General features: G+C 36.3%; 1 protein-coding gene and 1 long non-coding RNA gene across 2 annotated transcripts; both read right to left on the minus strand.

Moving 5' to 3' along the window:
• Positions 1–1,240: 1,240 nt before the first annotated feature.
• On the minus strand, positions 1,241–3,636 carry LOC125213030 (uncharacterized). Its single transcript, XR_016130534.1, has 3 exons — positions 3,274–3,636; positions 2,586–2,676; positions 1,241–1,464 (listed from the first exon to the last, which is right to left on the minus strand). It is a non-coding gene; the product is annotated as an uncharacterized LOC125213030 (long non-coding RNA).
• A 9,788-nt stretch (positions 3,637–13,424) lies between these two features.
• LOC148924270 (uncharacterized) lies at positions 13,425–14,785 on the minus strand. Its single transcript, XM_089059036.1, has 2 exons — positions 14,276–14,785; positions 13,425–14,222 (listed from the first exon to the last, which is right to left on the minus strand). The coding sequence occupies exons 1-2, from the start codon at positions 14,783–14,785 to the stop codon at positions 13,425–13,427; spliced, it is 1,308 nt and encodes a 435-aa protein (XP_088915162.1).
• Between the last annotated feature and the right edge of the window lie 4,543 nt (positions 14,786–19,328).

Raw genomic sequence — 19,328 nt, forward strand, 5'->3', positions numbered from 1 at the left:
AATGTGTCTATCCTCTACTAAGACTCAATTACTATCTGGAAAAAAAGTAGGTTTTGAAAAACTTTTGAAAACTAAAAACAATAAAAAGCATATAACAACTAAATGCAAATAAAACACTGAGATAATCGATAGAGATAAGGGAATCCCAGGGATGTGCGTTCACAGTTATGGTTATACAAATAACAAACTACAATACCCTAGCACGGTTATTACTTTGATAGAACGAGTCACCTAGCTTATGCTCAAGCGATACAAACGTTGATTACAAAATTAGGGTTGTCAATCCTAACACGTAACTCCAAAAAGCTCCTAAGACCCTTGAAAAGTCCTCATCTCAATTAACAGTGTCGTTTTAAGGGAAGCTAACTGTAGCGTCTACTAAGTGAATCTAACTCGCTAGAACTCTGTCACAGTGATGAAGCAAGCTATATTAAATCATACACGATTGTGTCACTCAATCATGCAGCATCAGAACTACTTAGGGAAGACACAAAGTAATAACAAAACGGATATTAAATAGAAAAAGGAATAGTATAACCAAAGTCGTTACTAACACATCCCTAGAATCTTTTTGAAAATCAAACTGGAAAAACAATTAAAGTGATTAGAACAGATAATGGTCTTGAGTTTTGTAATTCCCAAATGGATGCTTTGTGCTCCAAGTTTGGATTTAAAAGACACAAGATTACTCCTTATACCCCTCAGCAAAATGGAGTTGTTGAAATAATGAATAGAACCCTTTTGGAAAAAGTTAGGTGTCTTTTGTTTAAAAGTGGTCTTTCTAAAAACTTTTTGGGTGAAGCCCTTCTGACTTCAGCATACCTGGTGAATATGTCTCCCTCAGTCCCTTTAAAGGGTAAATATCCTGAGTCTATATTCACTGGAAGACAATTTTCTTTATCCCATTTAAAAGTTTTTGGGTGTAGTGCTTTTATTCACTCTAAAACTGATAAGCTGGATCCCAGATCCAAGAAAGGGGTATTTCTTGGATATCCAGATGGTGTTAAGGGTTATAGGATTTGGAATAGAAGTGAACCAGGTTTTAGGGTTATAATAAGTAGGGATGTGGTCTTTAATGAGGATGAGTTCCCATGTCTTAAACCTGACCCTGATACCTCTCCTATAAGTGTTGACAATGAGTCTCTTAGTGAGGTGGAATGTAACACCCCTAATTGAAAACACATTTTGGTACCCTTTTTTTTTTGTTTTTTTTTTGTTTGTTTTTTTTTTTACAAAAACATAAGACTATTTATATTTATATACATATACACGGTTTGTTCAGCTATCCACAAAAACATACATACTTAGCAAACGTGTAGAAAGAAGTAAAAAGTCCCCTATTGCATTCTACTCCTGTACATGCCCCGACTAACATATCTAGGGAGTTACTCACACGCAAAAAAATTCGCTAGTGACCCGACTTGAGCAGCTGTACAGTAAAAAGGGTTAGTCCGATCACCTAGTCTGCATTGGAAAAAGAAAGATGTGGAATGAGCTTCAACTAATTCAATAGTAACTCATCGTTAGAGCACAAATTCTGGAGTTAAAGTGAACATTCAGTTAATGACAACCATAAGTCTCTTCCTCCATAACAAGCATCATCATAACTATGTACATATGCCTACTTTCAAAAAAAATTGGAAAAACAATACACATCTTACATTCGTGTCATTATCCCTTAAATTCCCTTAAACTTATCGGAGTCATAATCATGAACGATATTACACAATTGATAGGATATATCCCACGATAAATTTCACCACATAATATATATCAGTCTACAAACAGTTAATCGAAATAAAACACACAAAATACATATCTCCATCATATCCAACATCCACACGTATGCAGATTTTTGAAGATATCATATACATCACAACACACATATTATCATTAATTAGTACTCATTTTTCTGGAATATAGTTAGTACTGAGTCCGAGTACACATTGTAGACGAAATATGGTCGTATGAGGCTAATTCCCCACACACCATACATCAATTTATATTTCCTCCAAGTACATCGTACATCATATTTTAATTCCTCCAATCACACCTCACAACAATTAGTATTTTCACCAGATCACGTCGTACATCATATTTCGATTCCTCCAATCACACCGCACAACAAATTGTATTTTCTCCAATCACACCATACCTCGTAATTTAATTTCTCCAATCACATCGTACATCATACTTTAATTTCTTCCATCACACCGTACATCAGATTTTAATTCCTCCCATCACACCATACATAACATTATATCACCTACAGTCAGTCATACCATGCTCACATACCATTTCTTCCTGACCTATCATCTATTTCATATTCATACTCTTATCCCATAATTTATAACATAAACAACTGACTCAACTATATAAGATTACATAATCATTTCTTTCAGTAACACCACTCAACATACTCAAGTGGTAAATCATCTATCACATTCTAATATACCATCTCTGATTGATATCCAATTTCAGTTTCCAATATAGTATCTCTGACTGATATCCAATATTCAGTAGGTAATCACATAACTTTACTCATAAATTAAGTCTAAAGTAGAGTATATATATATATATATTACCTCAAAATCCAAAATGTCTTGATATTGGAATCGCCTTACTCCTTCACCTTCGTCTTCTCCTTGCCCGTATTAGTTCTTGAGGTGGTATTACCTTTCAATATATATGTATATGTAAATTTCTTATCAACACCAACACCAAAATAAATAACATAAACATAAGTAAAGTTCCCCTTTCGAAATATTGATACAAAATGTTTTATAAACCGGCTAAAATAATCTAGTATAATCCTTCATTCTCTTTTCACCAACCTTAATCTAAACATATACTAAATATAGCCAAAACAAGCAAATTTTAACTGTGAATATTTATTTTATTTTTTTTCAAAAGTGGGCAAAATCCTTATATGGCTGTCCCAAATTTTTCAATGCCAAAATTACAAACTTCTTCTTTGTTAAGGTGAAAATTATGCTAAAACAAAAATGTCAGTTACAAAGTCTATCCAAGATAGCATAAGAAATTCTCCAAACCAAAATGAATAATTCTAGGTTTTACAACATTCACACACATAGAGAGACCTTTCATTTTAATCATCTCCCAACTGTCTATATGCAGCGAATTAGAAATCAGGACAATTCTACACTTAATTTACATAAATTCCAAATTGGGGAGAGAAAACTTGATTATGAACCCTAGCTTTAGATTTGAAGAAGAGATTGGGTAAATAGGAGGTGCAAGTGGTTTTCTTACATTAATTAGAGATAAGTCCAGCCTAGACTCGCCGGAAAACGGCGATAACAACGCCGGAATCCGCCGGACAGCAGCGACACAGAGAGGAAAAAGAACTGGCGTGTGAACCGGTGACGCGAGGGTCGCCGGAGAGAGCCTATCGCCGTGCGTGTATGTGTGTGAATGGCAGTGAGTGTATGTGTGTGTGTGGGAACTTGGTGAATGGATATGTATGTGGGAATGTTCCCGTAAGTGGGTTCAAAAGAGATTTATATCTCTTAACTTCTATCATTATCCTTTTAATTTTATTTCTATTTCTATTTCCTTTTTCTTTCTTTTATTTCATTTTCTAAATTTCACCCCACACAACAATATACTATCCACAACATATACTACACAACTTCTAATTATGTCTATTTAATATTTGCATTTTAACTGACTTAAATTTTTGTTTTATAATTTATTTTCCAGGCTATTACATGGAATCCACTAATACTCTCACTGAGGTGGAGCCATCAAATGATGCTCCAAGTGAGGTGGAGCCATTCTAGAAGACAAATCCTATAGCCCCTGACCCTGAACCTGAACCTGAGCCTGAGCTTGAGCCTGAACCCCAAAAATGTGACTCTTCATGATGACCAAATTATTAAGCCTCAACATGTTCCTATCCCTGGTCCACATTTGAAGGATTACCTCCTGACTAGAGATAGAGCCAGAAGGAATCCTAATCCTCCTGTTAGGTATTTAGGTCTTGTGAATTTGATTAATGTTGCTTTTAATGTGCATGAATCTGATGGGGATGAATCTCAGTCTTATAAGCAGGCTCTAAAGTCTAAGTTCTGGGATTTGTGGCATAAAGCCATGATGGATGAAATGTTATCTCTGAAAGTTAATTGTACCTGGTTACTTGTTCCTCTACCTGCTGGTGCTTCTGTTGTTGATTGCAGATGGTTGTTCAAATTGAATAATGAGGTAGATGGCCTAAGGTACAAGGCCAGACTTGTGGCCAAAGTGTTTACTCAACAAGATGGCATAGATTATATTGAATATTGCTGCTGGAGAATCAGATCTGTGAAGAAAATATGAATTAATTTCTCAATGCTGAAAGGAATTTAAAATAATTTAAAGCTATAAAATCAAAAGAGGAAACGAAAAAAATGATGAAAAACCTTGTCGCTCATGCTGGCGCTCATTTTGAGTGCTCAGCAGAACAATCCTCTTTGAGTAATGATACGAGATTTTATGAGATGTTATTTTGTGTGTTAATTAATAAGAGGAAATAAATTTATTTTTGGAAAAAGTTCTTTCTCACATTAATATAAGAAATTACTCCCTCCGTCCGTGAAATGTTGTCCACTTTGCTTTTTTTTTCGTATTTAATAAATGGACCCTAATTTCCACCAACTCATTACACTCACATTCTATTATAAAACAAATATATAAATGTGAGGCCTACATTCCACTAACTTTTTTCACTCATTTTTCTTCATATTTCTTAACACTCGCGCCGAGTCAAACATGGACAACATTTTGCGGATGGAGGGAGTATACTTTCTTTTTTCACTTAACACACAAAACAAAGAATCATAATTAAAATCATGTGTCATTTTATAAGTGTGACATTTTCTATGGGACGGAGAGAATATGTTAATGTGAGATAAAACTATTTTCAAAAAAAGAAATATGACATCTTTTATTAGATAAACTAGAAAGAAAAGTGTGACATATATTTTAGAAAAGATAAATTGCTAGTTTTATAAAAAAAATATGACGAAAATAAATAAATAGAACTCCTATTTATTTGTAATAAAAACTAAAGAAGATTTTACCGTTCAACATACTAAAATGATAAAAAAAAAAAAAAAAAGGACTTGTTATAATAGGCCAGAGGGAATAAAAGAAAGGGCTATTAAGTCAAATTTGGTACCCGAATTAACACACCTTTTTCATTATGAGTTTCTAATCATTCATTTGATAATAATCTCCCTTGTTTCTAAAATTTTGTCAATTATTTCTAATTTTATTCATCTTAAAATATTTATCATCTTTCATTTTTATCAATTTTTATAATGGATTTCACCTTTCACTAATTCATTCTCATTCATATTTTATTATAAAATTAATATATAAAAATAGGATTCATATTCTAATAACTTTTTCAATTCAATTTCTAATATATTTCTTAAAATTCGTATCCGATCAAAATATGATACTCATCCCGTCCCACAATAAGAGTCACATTTTGTCATTTCAGTCCATCCCACAATAAAAGTCATCTTTCACTTTTATCATAAATGGTAAGTAGGTCTCACATTCCACTAACTCACTTTACTCGCATTTTATTATAAAATTAATATAAAAATGTGGAACTCATGTTCCATTAATTTTTCTAAATCTCTACACTATTTTAAAAATTTATGATCATATCAAATGTGACTTTTATTGTAAGACGAAGGGAGTAAAATTAAAGGACGAAGGAAGTAACTTTTTACTAAGCACACGAATGTAGAAGATGGTGGGCATATCATTGTCTTCTTTTTATTAGGCAGAGCACTATCCCAAAATATTATTGCTCTCTACTCATTCCACCTTTCACTTCAAACAATATACCGAATATAAAATCACTTTATTAATTTCAAATTTTAATCATGATAATTGTATTAATAGTTTGAATTGAAATTACAAAACTATTTCACTAAAATTAAATAAAATACAAATCTTAAAAATTAAAATTTTAACAAGTAAATTCAGTATTGGAATGGTTGGTATGTATCCAATTTTTTTTTGGAGTCGTCTTGGAGGGCAACATGGACTTGTTCTTCGGGGACAATGGTCGATCTAGAAGTAAAAGTGTCATGCTCGTCATACCACCTGAGTGACGTTTTCTCCTTCGTCTCCAACTATCATGATTTGCATTATAATACATGCATACAACATATCAAACGTTAGTCAATCAGAACCACGAACGTGTCAGGCCTTTAATTATCACCCTATGTGATTGAAAAACTCGGAACAAACGTTCACCTTCTTTCCGCACTAGCACTATTACCTCCTTCTTTTGTGCGAACAACAACCTCTTCAGAGTTTTTGGTTGGACACATGATTATTTTCACGAACATAGGACACCGTGAAATTGAAGGAGATAATATACAAAATGAAAGTGAAATGAGTTTGTATTTATAGAGTTTTGAATTTGAAACTCGATGACCTCCATCAACCACCCCCACACCCCTAGCGGCGTGCACTCTACAACGGGCGCCTCGCGCCCGCACCCCTCCCAAGCTAAACTATTTTGCTCCATTCTAATATTATAACCTTATTTGAAGACTTGCACCAAAAATACAAACTTTAGCATTAAGCTTTACATGGTGCATGAAGAATAATAATGATATTTACATCTGGGATACTAAAGATAAACAGTATACTAACCTAAATTGTTTATGTTGTGGCACTTATTCGTTAACCAATTATTTGCTTCTACTATGAGGTATTTTGTTCACAATTTAATGTACCTCATCATATTCAACATTATTTAATTATATATAAATATCATCTTTACATGATGAATCATATTATATCCATTTTTTAAAATTAGAAATTTCTGAAAGAAAATAAAGGATCGATCAAAATGAAAACAATGTGTATATGTAAAGAACGAGGGTAGTAATGGACACTTAAACTTATGCATTAAATAACATACTCCATATAACCTAGCTAGTTAAATTAATTTTTCTCAAAAACTTATGCATTAAATAATTGATCAATTATAAACCTTACCTAAATTAGTAAACTCTAGTTAGTAATTGTAAATTAAAATAAAGCACTACAAATAAAATAGAAGGAAAAAATGATTGAAGTATATTAATAGCAGAACACAAATTGGAAAAAGATCATATGGAGTATTAGTAATTTTAACAGTAAATTAAAATAATTGTTATGCATACAGATCTTCCATATTGACATGAGTCAACTTAGATCAAGTGGAGTCATCATGCCACAAAGTTTTAAACAAAGTAAAAGGTTAGCACAAACTAAAAGGTTATCTCACAAGGGAGTACTAATCACACCTTATTTTTAAACTATATTGAAATACTTCATCCGTTCCCTCGTAGTTGAGTAATTTTTCTATTTGAGAAGTTTATTCATAATTGAGTGATTTCCATATATAGTAACTTTTTTCTCTTTATTACTTTACTCTCTTACTTTATATTCTCTACTTTATTCACTTTTTACTTTATTCTCTCTATCTTTTTCTCTTTCTTAAGTTTTTATCTATTTATTTAACACACTCAACATTCCTTTCTTAAACTCTGTGGTGAAAAGTTTCGTCTTAACTATGAGGGAACGGATGAAGTATTAAAATTTGTGCACGAGTGCAGCTTTAAAACATAAGAGCACAAGCATCACAGAGAAATAGAACTCTAGTGTGCAGCTTATAATGATCAAGAAACAGAAAATTTAGCAAATTGAAGAAAAAGTGAAAAAAGAAATTATGAGAGCACTATAATGTGGAAAATTTTGATGGTCGAAAAGTCTAGTCGGTCAAAAATGGAAGACTAGGGAATAAAAAATAAACAGACAATTCCCTTAACATGACATCTTTAGAATTACCTTCTTTTACATATTTTGTATCACTAGACTGACCAAATTTTCATATGAAAAAATAACTACCCCAAATTATATTGGCAATTCGTTCCCAACAATCTTTGTCATTAAGCAACTATAACTAAATTTCAAGCAAACTCCTATTTATGTTTGTTGAAATTTGTCATTAAGGGTCAATTTCAATTTAGATGTGTTAACGATAAGTGCATCATAGTTGATTGAAAATTCGATCAGTGTGCTTGATAAGTGCATCATAGTTGATTGAAAATTTGATCAGTGTGCTTGAGTATGGTTTTAGCAATGAGCATATATTATGAGGAGGGCATATATATGACATTGCAAAATACTCCCTCCGGCCCCCAATATGTGTCTCACTTTGACCCACATGGGTTTTAACAAATATAAAGGAAGTGAGTTGAAAATGTCAGCGATATATGGGTCATACTTTTATATATGGGTCATACTTTTATATACTCCATGTTAGAGTGACTGAATACTGTTAAAACTCTTATTTTATTTTCCAAAGGAATAAAAAGATTATTTTAGTCATAATGTTGTTATGTTTTACAGTTAATGGATGTTTATTACATGTTTAAATATATAAGTAACATAACAAAGTCTAAGTCTTTGTTTTAGTAGACCGGTTGTGGGCGTCGTTTACTTTAAGGTAACACGGTCAGTTCTGAACAAAGAAAAAGAAGAATTTCACAACCTAGATATGCTTAGACTACCTATCGTGAAACGTTGCAATGTCAGTCCGATTATTTCTAAGTCTTACTGAAATAAGATGACGTTGGTGTGGTATAGCAATGAATTGGATCTAACAGTGAGACATGTCATCATACTATCTACTGAAAGATGAGGTCTCATAAATAATTGTTTCTTAATCAATGTACGTTAGCATTGAGCATACGGCATTGATTATGCACTACTTTGACTTACCAAATGGTGCGGGTTCTTCGCAACCCAATAAGCCTGGTATATTGGGTAGTGGTGATTAATATCTAGCGGTGCTAGGATTGCTATTATATTGAATCGTGCGCGAGGAGAGTCTTGTTTGATAATGTCCTCAAAAGGAGCGCGAAACAAGGTTTTATTATTGGGAACCTAGCTAGTTGGAGTCTGATTACTCTATGAATAATAAATAAGCGTTTCATGCTAAGTCCCCTCTTGGAATTAATAAAAAGTTAATTAATTAAGTCCATAGTAGACATTAATTAATTAATGGACATTTTTATCTTAAGCGCGGGAAATAAATATCAAGTAATGGAAACCCGGAGTACTTATAATTTCGGATTTGGATGGGGAGTGTAATATTACTTGTGTAGTGGCTGCTCGTAATATTCCAATTATGAGCTTATATTAAATTGGGTTTAATTTAATTAGTAAAAAGCTAATTGGAGGAGCGCATATCCAAAACCTTCCATAGATCCCTGTCTGGGCCCAATATGTGACTCAATATAAATAGGAGAATAAAGAAGACTATAAACGCAATTATTTTAAGCAAAAAATTTTCCCCCTCTCTACTTTGAAGCGGACGAAAATTCCTCTTTTCTCTCCTCCGTGGGATAGGTTTTCCGTCTTCTTTATTTAAGTCCTAGTATACTAGTGAGATCAGCCCACCTTGATATCAGTTTACAGCCTGGGAACCAGACAGAAGATCCGTGGTTTTGTACTGAAGATCTTCACGTGGAGAAGGCGCTAGCTATCTTCGATTCTTTGGAGAATCAGCAAGGTAAAATAGCTAAACCGTAGAAAAGCATGTTTTAGGTTTTAATTAATTTAAAGCATGATTTATTTGAGTTATGAGCATGATACATGTGTTAATTGCGCAAATAGAATTTGTCTAAATAATTTGTTAGATAGATCAGGATTATTATGTAATCGATTTATGTGAGCGCTTCCGGTGCCAACCCTTTCAATTGGTATCAAAGCCAGTCTTTGGCTCTGATTATTTGGATTTAAATTTCGCGAAATTCATGTATGCATGCGTTTTGTTTACGAAGCATGTTCTTGTTTTTTAGTCGGTGCTTGCGAAACAAAGAACTCAAATATTTAGAACACACGAGACGTGCGATTCGTCGGCGGTTGCGCCGAGTCGAATCGCGCTACATGCGATCCAATTAGGGTTGTCGAGCGATTGGGAGCTTCGGAGGTGATCAAGCGGCGACGCACGGACGAGGGTGGACGCGTGCACGCCGCCGGCGAGACCGCCGGATCCGAAGGAGCCTCGAAAATCGCGCCAATCGAGTGGAAGCTGCTGCTTGTCCGAGAGCAGCGGCGGTTCCACCGCCAAGGAACCCTAACCCTAAACCGAACCCTAACCCTAGTCGTGCCCTAGCCGTGCAACGCTGAACAGGAGCGACGCCACTCTATGCGATGGAAGCTCGCTCTCGCGAGTCCACTGGCGGAGAAAGGGATGGTCACCGGAAAGGCGCGGCAGCCGCCGCGATCTGGGCTGACGTCGACGGAGGGAGCGCGATGTTGCAGGCTGCAACGTCGCGATGCATGGCGTTTTCACGCCAGAGAAATAGGGCGGAAACAGTTTCCGGCGAGGGCTGGACAGCCAACTGCCGTTCCGGCGAGACCTTCGTCGGAAATTTCGTCGTCATTGATCGTGCGAACATCGATCGCGAGATAACGATGAAATATTATTTTAATGATTATTTGATTCCTAAACTAAAAGATATCATTAAAATATTATTATTAAATGAAAATAAAATATTTTGGGAAGATGTCCCTAAATTTTAGGAATATTTAGATTATTGACTATATCTATGGAAATAAATATATTAATTTTATTCCTAGATGATATGGACAAGAATAATTTAATAGTTTCCTAAATATTATATTTATCTAGAATCCTAATAAGGATAGATATGTAGGATTTCATTAAATAATATAATATTATTCTCTTCCCAATCTTAATAAGGAATTAATTTAAGTTTATTAATTCATGTCAGTCCAAGATATAAATAATTAATTATTTTAGATAAATCTTATAGAAGACATGAATATGGATTAAACTTTAGTAATTAATATATTATCCTTTAATAAGATGTTTAAAAGATTATAAAAGATTTAATTATATAGTCAATTAAATGCCAACAGAATTTAATTAAGCTTTTAATCTGCACTAAGGCTAAGGATAATTAATGAAAAACCATAACTCAAATATCTAAACGATAATTATGAACTAAGTTTATATATGGCCTCCATCAATTGGTCCACAACTTACGAAGCTAATTTCTGAATCTTATCGCCACTCATGCTGTGGGGACAATAATCCTAAGAAATAGCGAGTTCATATAGCTGGACTTCTCAAATGTAAATAGTATGGACTAGAAAGTAGTTTCCAATATTATCGCCACCCATGCTGTGGGGACAATAATCCTAAGAAATTACAAGTTTCAGAAGTCCAAACAGAATTTAGGAGATAGCTTGGTCTTGTTACCAACTCATGAGCATTGTTATGGGAATGTGTTGTAGAAACAAGATTTTGTAATGCTAAATCTGATGGTCGTGCTTAGGAAACATTTGGCGGCCATGCCGTGCTGCGGTCTCTGGACTATTCGTCGGTGTTGTGACCAGTAAAAATGTTAGAATTTTAATGCGTATTGACCTCTGCTTGAGGGTACAAAATTTTAATTTTACAGTTGTGAGAATTTGAAAAGTTTTATGGTTAATCTCCTCAATTTCATCACATAAGTTTATGACAAATAGTAAATATTTTGTTTTGCAGTGCAAACTAAATCGTCAACATGTCACTCAATCCTCTTTCTGCAATTCTTAAAGAAAACAAACTCGAGGGCCAAAATTACATAGAATGGAAATAAAATTTGGACATCGTTCTCACGGCTGATGAGTACAAGTTCGTGCTCACTACTCCACGGCCTCCAGTGCCGGCGGCTAATGCCGCGCAGGCAGTGCGAGATGCGCATAAACGGTGGCATAAGGCGAATGAGATGGCTAAGTGTTATATGTTGGCCTCCATGTCAACAGTGTTTAGACATCAGCATGCCGCCATGGTGACTGCCGCCGAGATCATGCAAAATCTCAGGAATCTCTTTGGTACTCAGAATCGAACGGCGAAGTCTCAAGCCTTTCGGAGTATCTGTGCAAGACTATGAAGGAAGGTTCATTTGTGTGGGACCATGTCCTCGAGAAGATGAGCCACCTCAATCAAATTGAGGTTTTGGGAGGCGTCATTGATGCCTATTCCCAAGTTACTATCATCCTTCAGAGTCTGCCCCCTAGCTTTCAGCAGTTAAAGCTCAATTTTGAGATGAACAAAAGAAACTACCCCTTGGCTGAGTTGTTGACTGAACTTCAGTCGGCAGAATATCTCATGAACCAAGCTAAGGCTGCGATGGTTAGCTCGTCACATCGTTCCTCTGGCCCTAGGCTTGGCGCAAGAAAGAAGAAAGTGAAGAACCAGGTCATAGCTAAGGAAGCTAAGGGAAAGAAAAAGAGGAGGTCGGAAAAGAAGCAAATAGGAAAGTGTTTCAAGTGTGGTGAGAAGGGGCATTAGAAGCCAGACTGACCTAAAAAGGGTAAAGCTACAGGTATGCACCAAGCTCAAGTTGTCGATTCATGTTTGGCTTCGACTTCATCTCATACTTGGGTTGAGACAAGATGTATTTTAAACTTTTGTGATCGGTGTATATTGTACATTTCTCACCGTACAAATAATGTCTCCAAGTTCTCAAAGCAAACACAACGGCGGCCAATTCAAGGTCATGAGTTGGATAGTTTTTTTCATGCACCTTGAGTTGTCGTGAGGCATAGGCCACCATCTTACCCTCTTGCATAAAAACACAACCCAATCCCAATGTTGAAGCATCACTGTAAACTACGTAGCCCGTTCCTGAGATTGGTTGAGTTAGAACTGGAGCCTGAGTCAGTAACTCCTTCGTTTCTCAAAACTGGTTTGTTTGTTTATTTGTCCATACAAATGGAACATTCTTTTGTAGAAGTTTAGTTATCGAAGAGGCAATGGTTGAAAAGTTCTTGACAAATCTCCTGTAATAACCCACTAAACCCAGAAAACTTCGGATCTCAAATACATTTTTCGGAGTCTTCCAATTTAATATGGCTTCAATTTTCTTGGGGTCCACCAGAATGCCTTCAGCCGAGATGACATGACCTAAGAAGCTCACCTTTAATAACCAGAACTCACACTTGCTTAACTTTGCATACATATGCTTTTCTCTCAAAATTTGTAGTACAATTCGAAGATGTTTATCATGTTCTTCTTCGTTCTTGGAGTAGACAAGGATGTCATCAATAAAAACAATAATGAATTGATCAATGTATTGTCTAAAAGTTCGATTCATCAGATCCATAAAAATAGCGGGTGCATTGGTCAACCCAAAAGGCATCACTAAAAATTCATAGTGACCATATCGCATTCGAAATGCCGTCTTGGGGACATCTGCCTCCTTTACTTTAATCTACACATAATCTCATCGAACCATCTTTCTTTTTCACAAAAAGGACAGGGGCTCCCCACAGCGAGATGCTCGGACGAACAAAACCTTTATCCAATAATTCTTCCAACTGAGCTTTCAGTTCCTTAAGTTCCATTGGGGCCATACGATACGGTGCAATGGATACCGGGGCAAGCCAGGTAATTGTTCAGGGAATACGTACGGATACTCATTCACTATCCTTAAATTCTTCAAGTTAAGGCCGTTAGGCCTTGTGTCCAGTATGATAGCTAAATATGCATCACACCCCTTCTTAATCATCTTTAAAGCTTTAATTGATGAAAGCATGCCACAAATACTACTCGCCCCTTCCCCAGTAATTATTGCCTCAATGCCATTGTCATTCTTTAACCAGACCCTCTTAGTTTTGCAATCAACCAAGGCACTAAAAGTGTACAACCAAGGCAATTCTAACAAATTGGCACTAAAAACAGAGTCTTGTATTTTTAAAGGGCACCCTCTACATACTTTTCCAATGTACACCTTCTGACCTAACGGATTAGAGACTTCTATAACATAACTCGTTGGTTCAGTGCACAATCCTAGTTCACAGATGAGGGACTTACGAAGATAGGACTGTGTAGAACCCAGGTCAATTAATGCATAAACTGAAATAGAATAGAGTTCAAAAGTACCTATTACCACATTGGCAGACTCAGTCTCTTCGCGGGCTGCCACTCCTGCGTCAGGACGGGATGAGGGTATAGTAGTAGTTTTCTGACCACGACCCCAAGAATTCCCACGACCATTTCCCCTACCTCTGCCACTTACTGATGCTGACCTCAGACTAGATGTTGGAATGGGCCTAAAGTCCTCGACTTCAGGGCAATCCTTGATGAAATGGTCCTTAGACCCACATCGGAAACATGCTCCTACCTTTTTCGACAATCACCTCGGGGATAATGGTGACAAGTGTTACACTTCGGAACTGAGGTTCCGCTACTGCCCCCGTTGCTTGCGACAGATATAGCTTGGGACTCAGATTGTCCCCCAGGTCTTCCTCCTCGGAATCGGTATAGCGTGGATTGTTGATCTGCCTTGGCGCTTATGGACAAGGTCTTAATAGGTGGAGCATATCTTTTACCCTCAGATTTAGTTTCACAAGGTGTTTGCATATATTCTTCAGCATAACGGGCTCGTTTAACCATGTAAACAAATACATTATCCCGATGGAGAGCAATCCTATCTCTAATGGCAGGATTAAGGCCCCTGAGGAAGCGGCTACACTTGTTCTTGTCTGTTGACACAAGTTCACGAGCATACTTGCTTAATCTTACAAACTCGGTATAATAATCTTTAACCTTCTTCAGTCCTTGTTCGAGGTTCAGGAATTGAAGCTGCATATTTTCCATAAAAAGCTCCCTAATATATTCTTGCTTGAATTCATCTAGGAAGAACTTACGAGTAACTTCATTTTCTGGAACTGTTGTACGAATCATTACCCACCATTGGTGGGATTCTCCCTGGAGAAGAGATTCAAATCATTTCAACTTCTGTTCCGGGGAACATTCGAGATTTTTCAATACTCGTTCCGTACTTTCTAACCAAGCTTCTGTTAGAGTTTGTATACTAGAAATCACGTTTCGAGTGATTGAATACTGTAAAACTCTTATTTTATTTTCCAAGGAATAAAACAGATTATTTTTGTCATAATGTTGTTATGTTTTACATTTAATGGATGCTAATTGCATGTTTAAATGTATAAGTTAACTTAACAAGATCTAAGTCTATGTTTTAGTAGACCGGTTGTGAGCGGCATCCACTTTAAGGTAACACGGTCAGTCCTAAACAAAGAAAAAGAAGAATTTCACAACCCAGATGGAATTAGACTATCCATCGAGAAAGGTTGCAATGTTAGTCCGCATATTTCTAAGCATTACTGAAATAAGATGACATGGGTGTAGTATAGCACTGAACGGATCTAACAGCAAGACTTGTCCTTAGGCTATCTACTGAAAGACGAGGTCTTGATAAATATTTGTTTCTTAATCAATGTAGGTTGGCATTGAGCATACAGTATTGATTATGCATTACTTTGACTTATCAAATGGTGCGGGTTTTTCGTAACCCAATAAACCTGATATATTGGGTAGTGGTGATTACTATCTAACGGTGCTAGGATTGCTATTATATTGAATCGTGCGCGAGCTGAGTCTCGTTTGATAATGTCCTCAAGAGGAGCGCGAAACAAGGTTTTATTATTCGGAACCTAGCTAGTTGGAGTTTGATTACTCTATGAATAATAAATAAGTGTTTCATGCTAAGTCCACTCTTGGAATTAATAAGAAGTTAATTAATTAAGTCCATAGCAGACATTAATTAATTGATGGAAATTTTTATCTTAAGCGCGGGAAATGAAAGTTAAAACAGAAACCCAGATTACTTATAATTTCGGATTTGGATGGGGAGAGTTCAATATTACTTTTGTAGTGGCTGCTCGTAATATTCCAGTTAAGCTTATATTAAATTGTGGGTTCAATTTAATTAGTAAAAAGTAAATTGGATGAGCCCATATCCAAAACCTTCCATAGATCCCTGTCTGGGCTCAAAAGGAACTTAATATAAATAGGAGAATAAAGGAGACATAAATTATAATTTAATATACTATAATTTCCGTCCCCCTCTGTCTGGAAGGAGCTCAAAATTTCTCCTATTCCAAAAAGGATTTCTTCTGTCTTCTTTATTTAAGTCCTAGTATTTTGGTGAGATCAGCCCACACTGATATCGGAGTACAGTTCGGGAACCAGAGAGAAGATCTGTGGTCTAGTATTCAAAGCGTCACGTGGAGAAGCTGCTAGCCATCTTCAATTCTTTGGAGAATTAATTAGGTATTATTTCTGCTCCGTAGAAAAGTATGTTTTAGGTTTTAATATTCTTAAAGCATGATTAATTCAAGTTATGAGCATGATACATGTGAGAATTACGCGAATAGATTTTGTCTAAATAATCTTCTGAATAGATCTGATTATCATGTGATTTATTTGAGCGATTAATAATTGTTAAATTTTGTTAATCCGTCGTACCGCTTCCGCTGCCAGTTCCTTCAATTGGTATCAGAGCAGTCTTTGGCTCTGATTATTTGGATTTAAATTTCGCGAAATTTATGTATGCATGTGTTATTTGATTACGAAGCATGGTCTTGTATTTTATTGTTTAAATTTATGTATGATGAACTCAAGAACATTTGAATCAAAGAATTTGAATTTTTTGATCACGCGAGACGTGCGATCCGTCGGCGCTTGCGCCAAGACGGATTGCGCTACGCTTGATCGGAGTTTAGGGCGTCGATCGTAGTGGGAGTGCATGGCGGCGGTTGTGCGGCGAGGTGAATACGAGTAAGGACTCGTCCACGCTGCCGGCTGAACCGCCGTGAGGATGAGAACTCCGGAGCTGCTGAGGCGTTGGGTTGGCGGATCGTTCGCTGCTCGTCGGAGAGCAGCGGCAGCCTATCCACGCCGGAAAAACCCTAACCCTAACCCTCAATGAAACCCTAGTAGAACCCTAAGCCGTGCGACGCCAGACCGGAGCCGCACCTCCACGCGCGGTTGCTGTTGGTTCACGGCTGGTTGATGTCGGCGGAGGGAGTCGCTGCATTTTTACGCCGGAGAGGGAAGAGGAAGCAGCTCGCCTCGCGCGCGGATCGCCGGGAAAGCTAGACGACGAACTCGCCTTTCCGACGAGCATCTCGCCGGTGAATCCTCGTCGTTCGTCGTGCGTGCAAACCTCACACGATGAGATAACGATGAAGAAATATTTTAATGATTATTTAATTCTTAAATTAAAGGATATCATTAAAAATAATATTATTTAATGAAATAAAATATTATGGGAAGATTTCCCTAGATTTTAGGAATATTTTGATTATTTTCTATATCTATGGAATATTTTATATCCTAGATGATATAGATAAGAATAATTTAATAGTTTCCAAATTATTATATATATCTAGAATCCTTAATAAGATAGATATATAAGATTACAATAAATAATATAATTATTTTCTTCCTAATCTTGAACAAGGATATTATATGAATTTAATTTTTCATGTCTAATTAAGATTTAAATAATGTACTTTATTTTAGATATATCTTATAGTATGACATGAATAAGAATTAAATTCTAGATTATTTAACTCCTAAACTAAGATACTAAAGATAATAAAAGATTTAATTATCCAGTAAATTAAATACCAACAGAATTTAATTAGTCTTAATCTGCCTTAAGGCTAAAGGATGATTAATGAAAAATCATAACCCAAATATCTAAGCGATAATTATGAACTAAAAGTTTATATATGGTCTCCATCGGTTGGACTGCCAAATTTTGTGAAGCTGATTTTCTAATATTATTGCCACCTGCTTTGTAGGGACAATAATCCTACGAAAACAGTAAGTTCATAAGGGTGGACTTCTCACATAATAAATAGAATGAACTAGAAAGTGGTTCCCAATATTATTGCCACCTGCTTTGTAGGGACAATAATCCTAAGGAACTGCGAGTTTCAGGATTCAATCAGAATTTATGAGACAGCTTGGTTTTGTTATCAGCACATGAACAATGTTATGAGACGGTGTTGTAGAAATAAAATTTTGTAATGCTAAATCTGATGGTCGTGCTTAGGCAACATTAGGCGGCCATGCCATGTCTTGTGGTCTCTGGACTATTCGTCGGTGTTGTGACCAGTAATATTGTCAAAATTTAAATGTGTATTAACCTCCAAAGGAGGATACAATTTATTAATTTTGCTGTTGTAAGATTTTGAAAAGTTTTATGGTTAACCTACTCAATTTCCTTACATAAGTTTATGACAAATAGTAAATTTTTCTATTTGCAGTGCAATAAAATCCGTCAAGATGTCTTGTAATCCTCTTTCTGCAATTCTCAAAGAAAACAAACTCGAGAGCCAAAATTACATAGAAGGAAATAAAATTTGGATATCGTTCTCACAGCAGAATAGTACAAGTTTGTGCTCACTACTCCGTAGCCTCCAGTTCCCGCGGCAAATACCTCGGTGGGAGTTCAGAATGCGCATAAACGGTGGCATAAGGCAAATGAGATGGCTAAGTGCTACATGTTGGCATCTATGTCTTCAGTACTCAAGCATCAGCATTCTGCCATGGCAACTGCCGCTGAGATTATGCAAAATCTTGCAAATCTTTTTGGTACTCAAAATCGAACGGCTAAGTCTCAAGCCTTTCGGAGTATCATGACGAAGTCTATGAAGGAAGGCACATCTGTGAGGCAACATGTCCTCGAGATGATGAGCCACCTCAATCAAATTGAGGTTTTGGGAGGGACGATCGATCCCGAGTCCCAGATCACTATAATCCTTCAGAGTCTTCCCCCTAGCTTCCAGCAGTTCAAGCTCAATTTCGAGATGAACAAGCGGGATTACACTTTGGCTGAGCTGCTGACTAAACTTCAGTCGGCGGAGGACCTTATGGTTCAAGCTAAAGTAGCTATGCTGAGTCTGGCGTCTGATTCCTCTGGCTCTAAGCCTTGTGCAGGAAAGAAAAAGGCACTAAACCTAGTGGGAGCTAAGAACGCTAAGGGAAAGAAGAAGAAGAAGAAGAAGAAGAAGAAGAAGGCCGATAAGACGCCTACTGGAAAATGATTCAAGTATGGAGAGAAAGGTCATTGGAAGCCAGACTTCCCTAAAAAGGGCAAGGCTACAGGCTTGCACCATGCTCTAGTAGTCGAGTCATGTTTGGCTTCGACATCTACTCATACGTGGGTTAATGATACTGGACCAACTGATCATATAAGTTTTGATCCTGACTTAATGCAGGTGACAAGATGGTTACATGATCGTGAGATCGAAGTCCAGCTGGGCGACGCTACTAAAGTGGCGGCCGTTGCAGTGTGAGACGTTTATTTGCGTTTTTCTAGTAATAGATTTTTGATTTTGAAGAATGTTTTATTGATACCTTCTTTTACAAGAAATTTAATTTCAGTTTCTAAATTGTCTATTGATGGATATTC

The sequence above is a fragment of the Salvia hispanica genome, chromosome 5 (genome assembly GCF_029641045.1).
Source record: "Salvia hispanica isolate PSC_SH4W2 chromosome 5, Shi_PSC_v1, whole genome shotgun sequence".
NCBI lineage: Eukaryota > Viridiplantae > Streptophyta > Magnoliopsida > Lamiales > Lamiaceae > Salvia > Salvia hispanica.

Excerpts from the sequence above, each read along its gene's own strand:
- LOC148924270 (XM_089059036.1), bottom strand. The coding sequence starts at position 14,785 with ATGATTCGTACAACAGTTCCAGAAAATGAAGTTACTCGTAAGTTCTTC. Across the intron at positions 14,223-14,275 it reads GGGGCAGTAGCGGAACCTCA|GTAGGAGCATGTTTCCGATG; the intron begins GTTCCGAAGTGT and ends TTGTCGAAAAAG.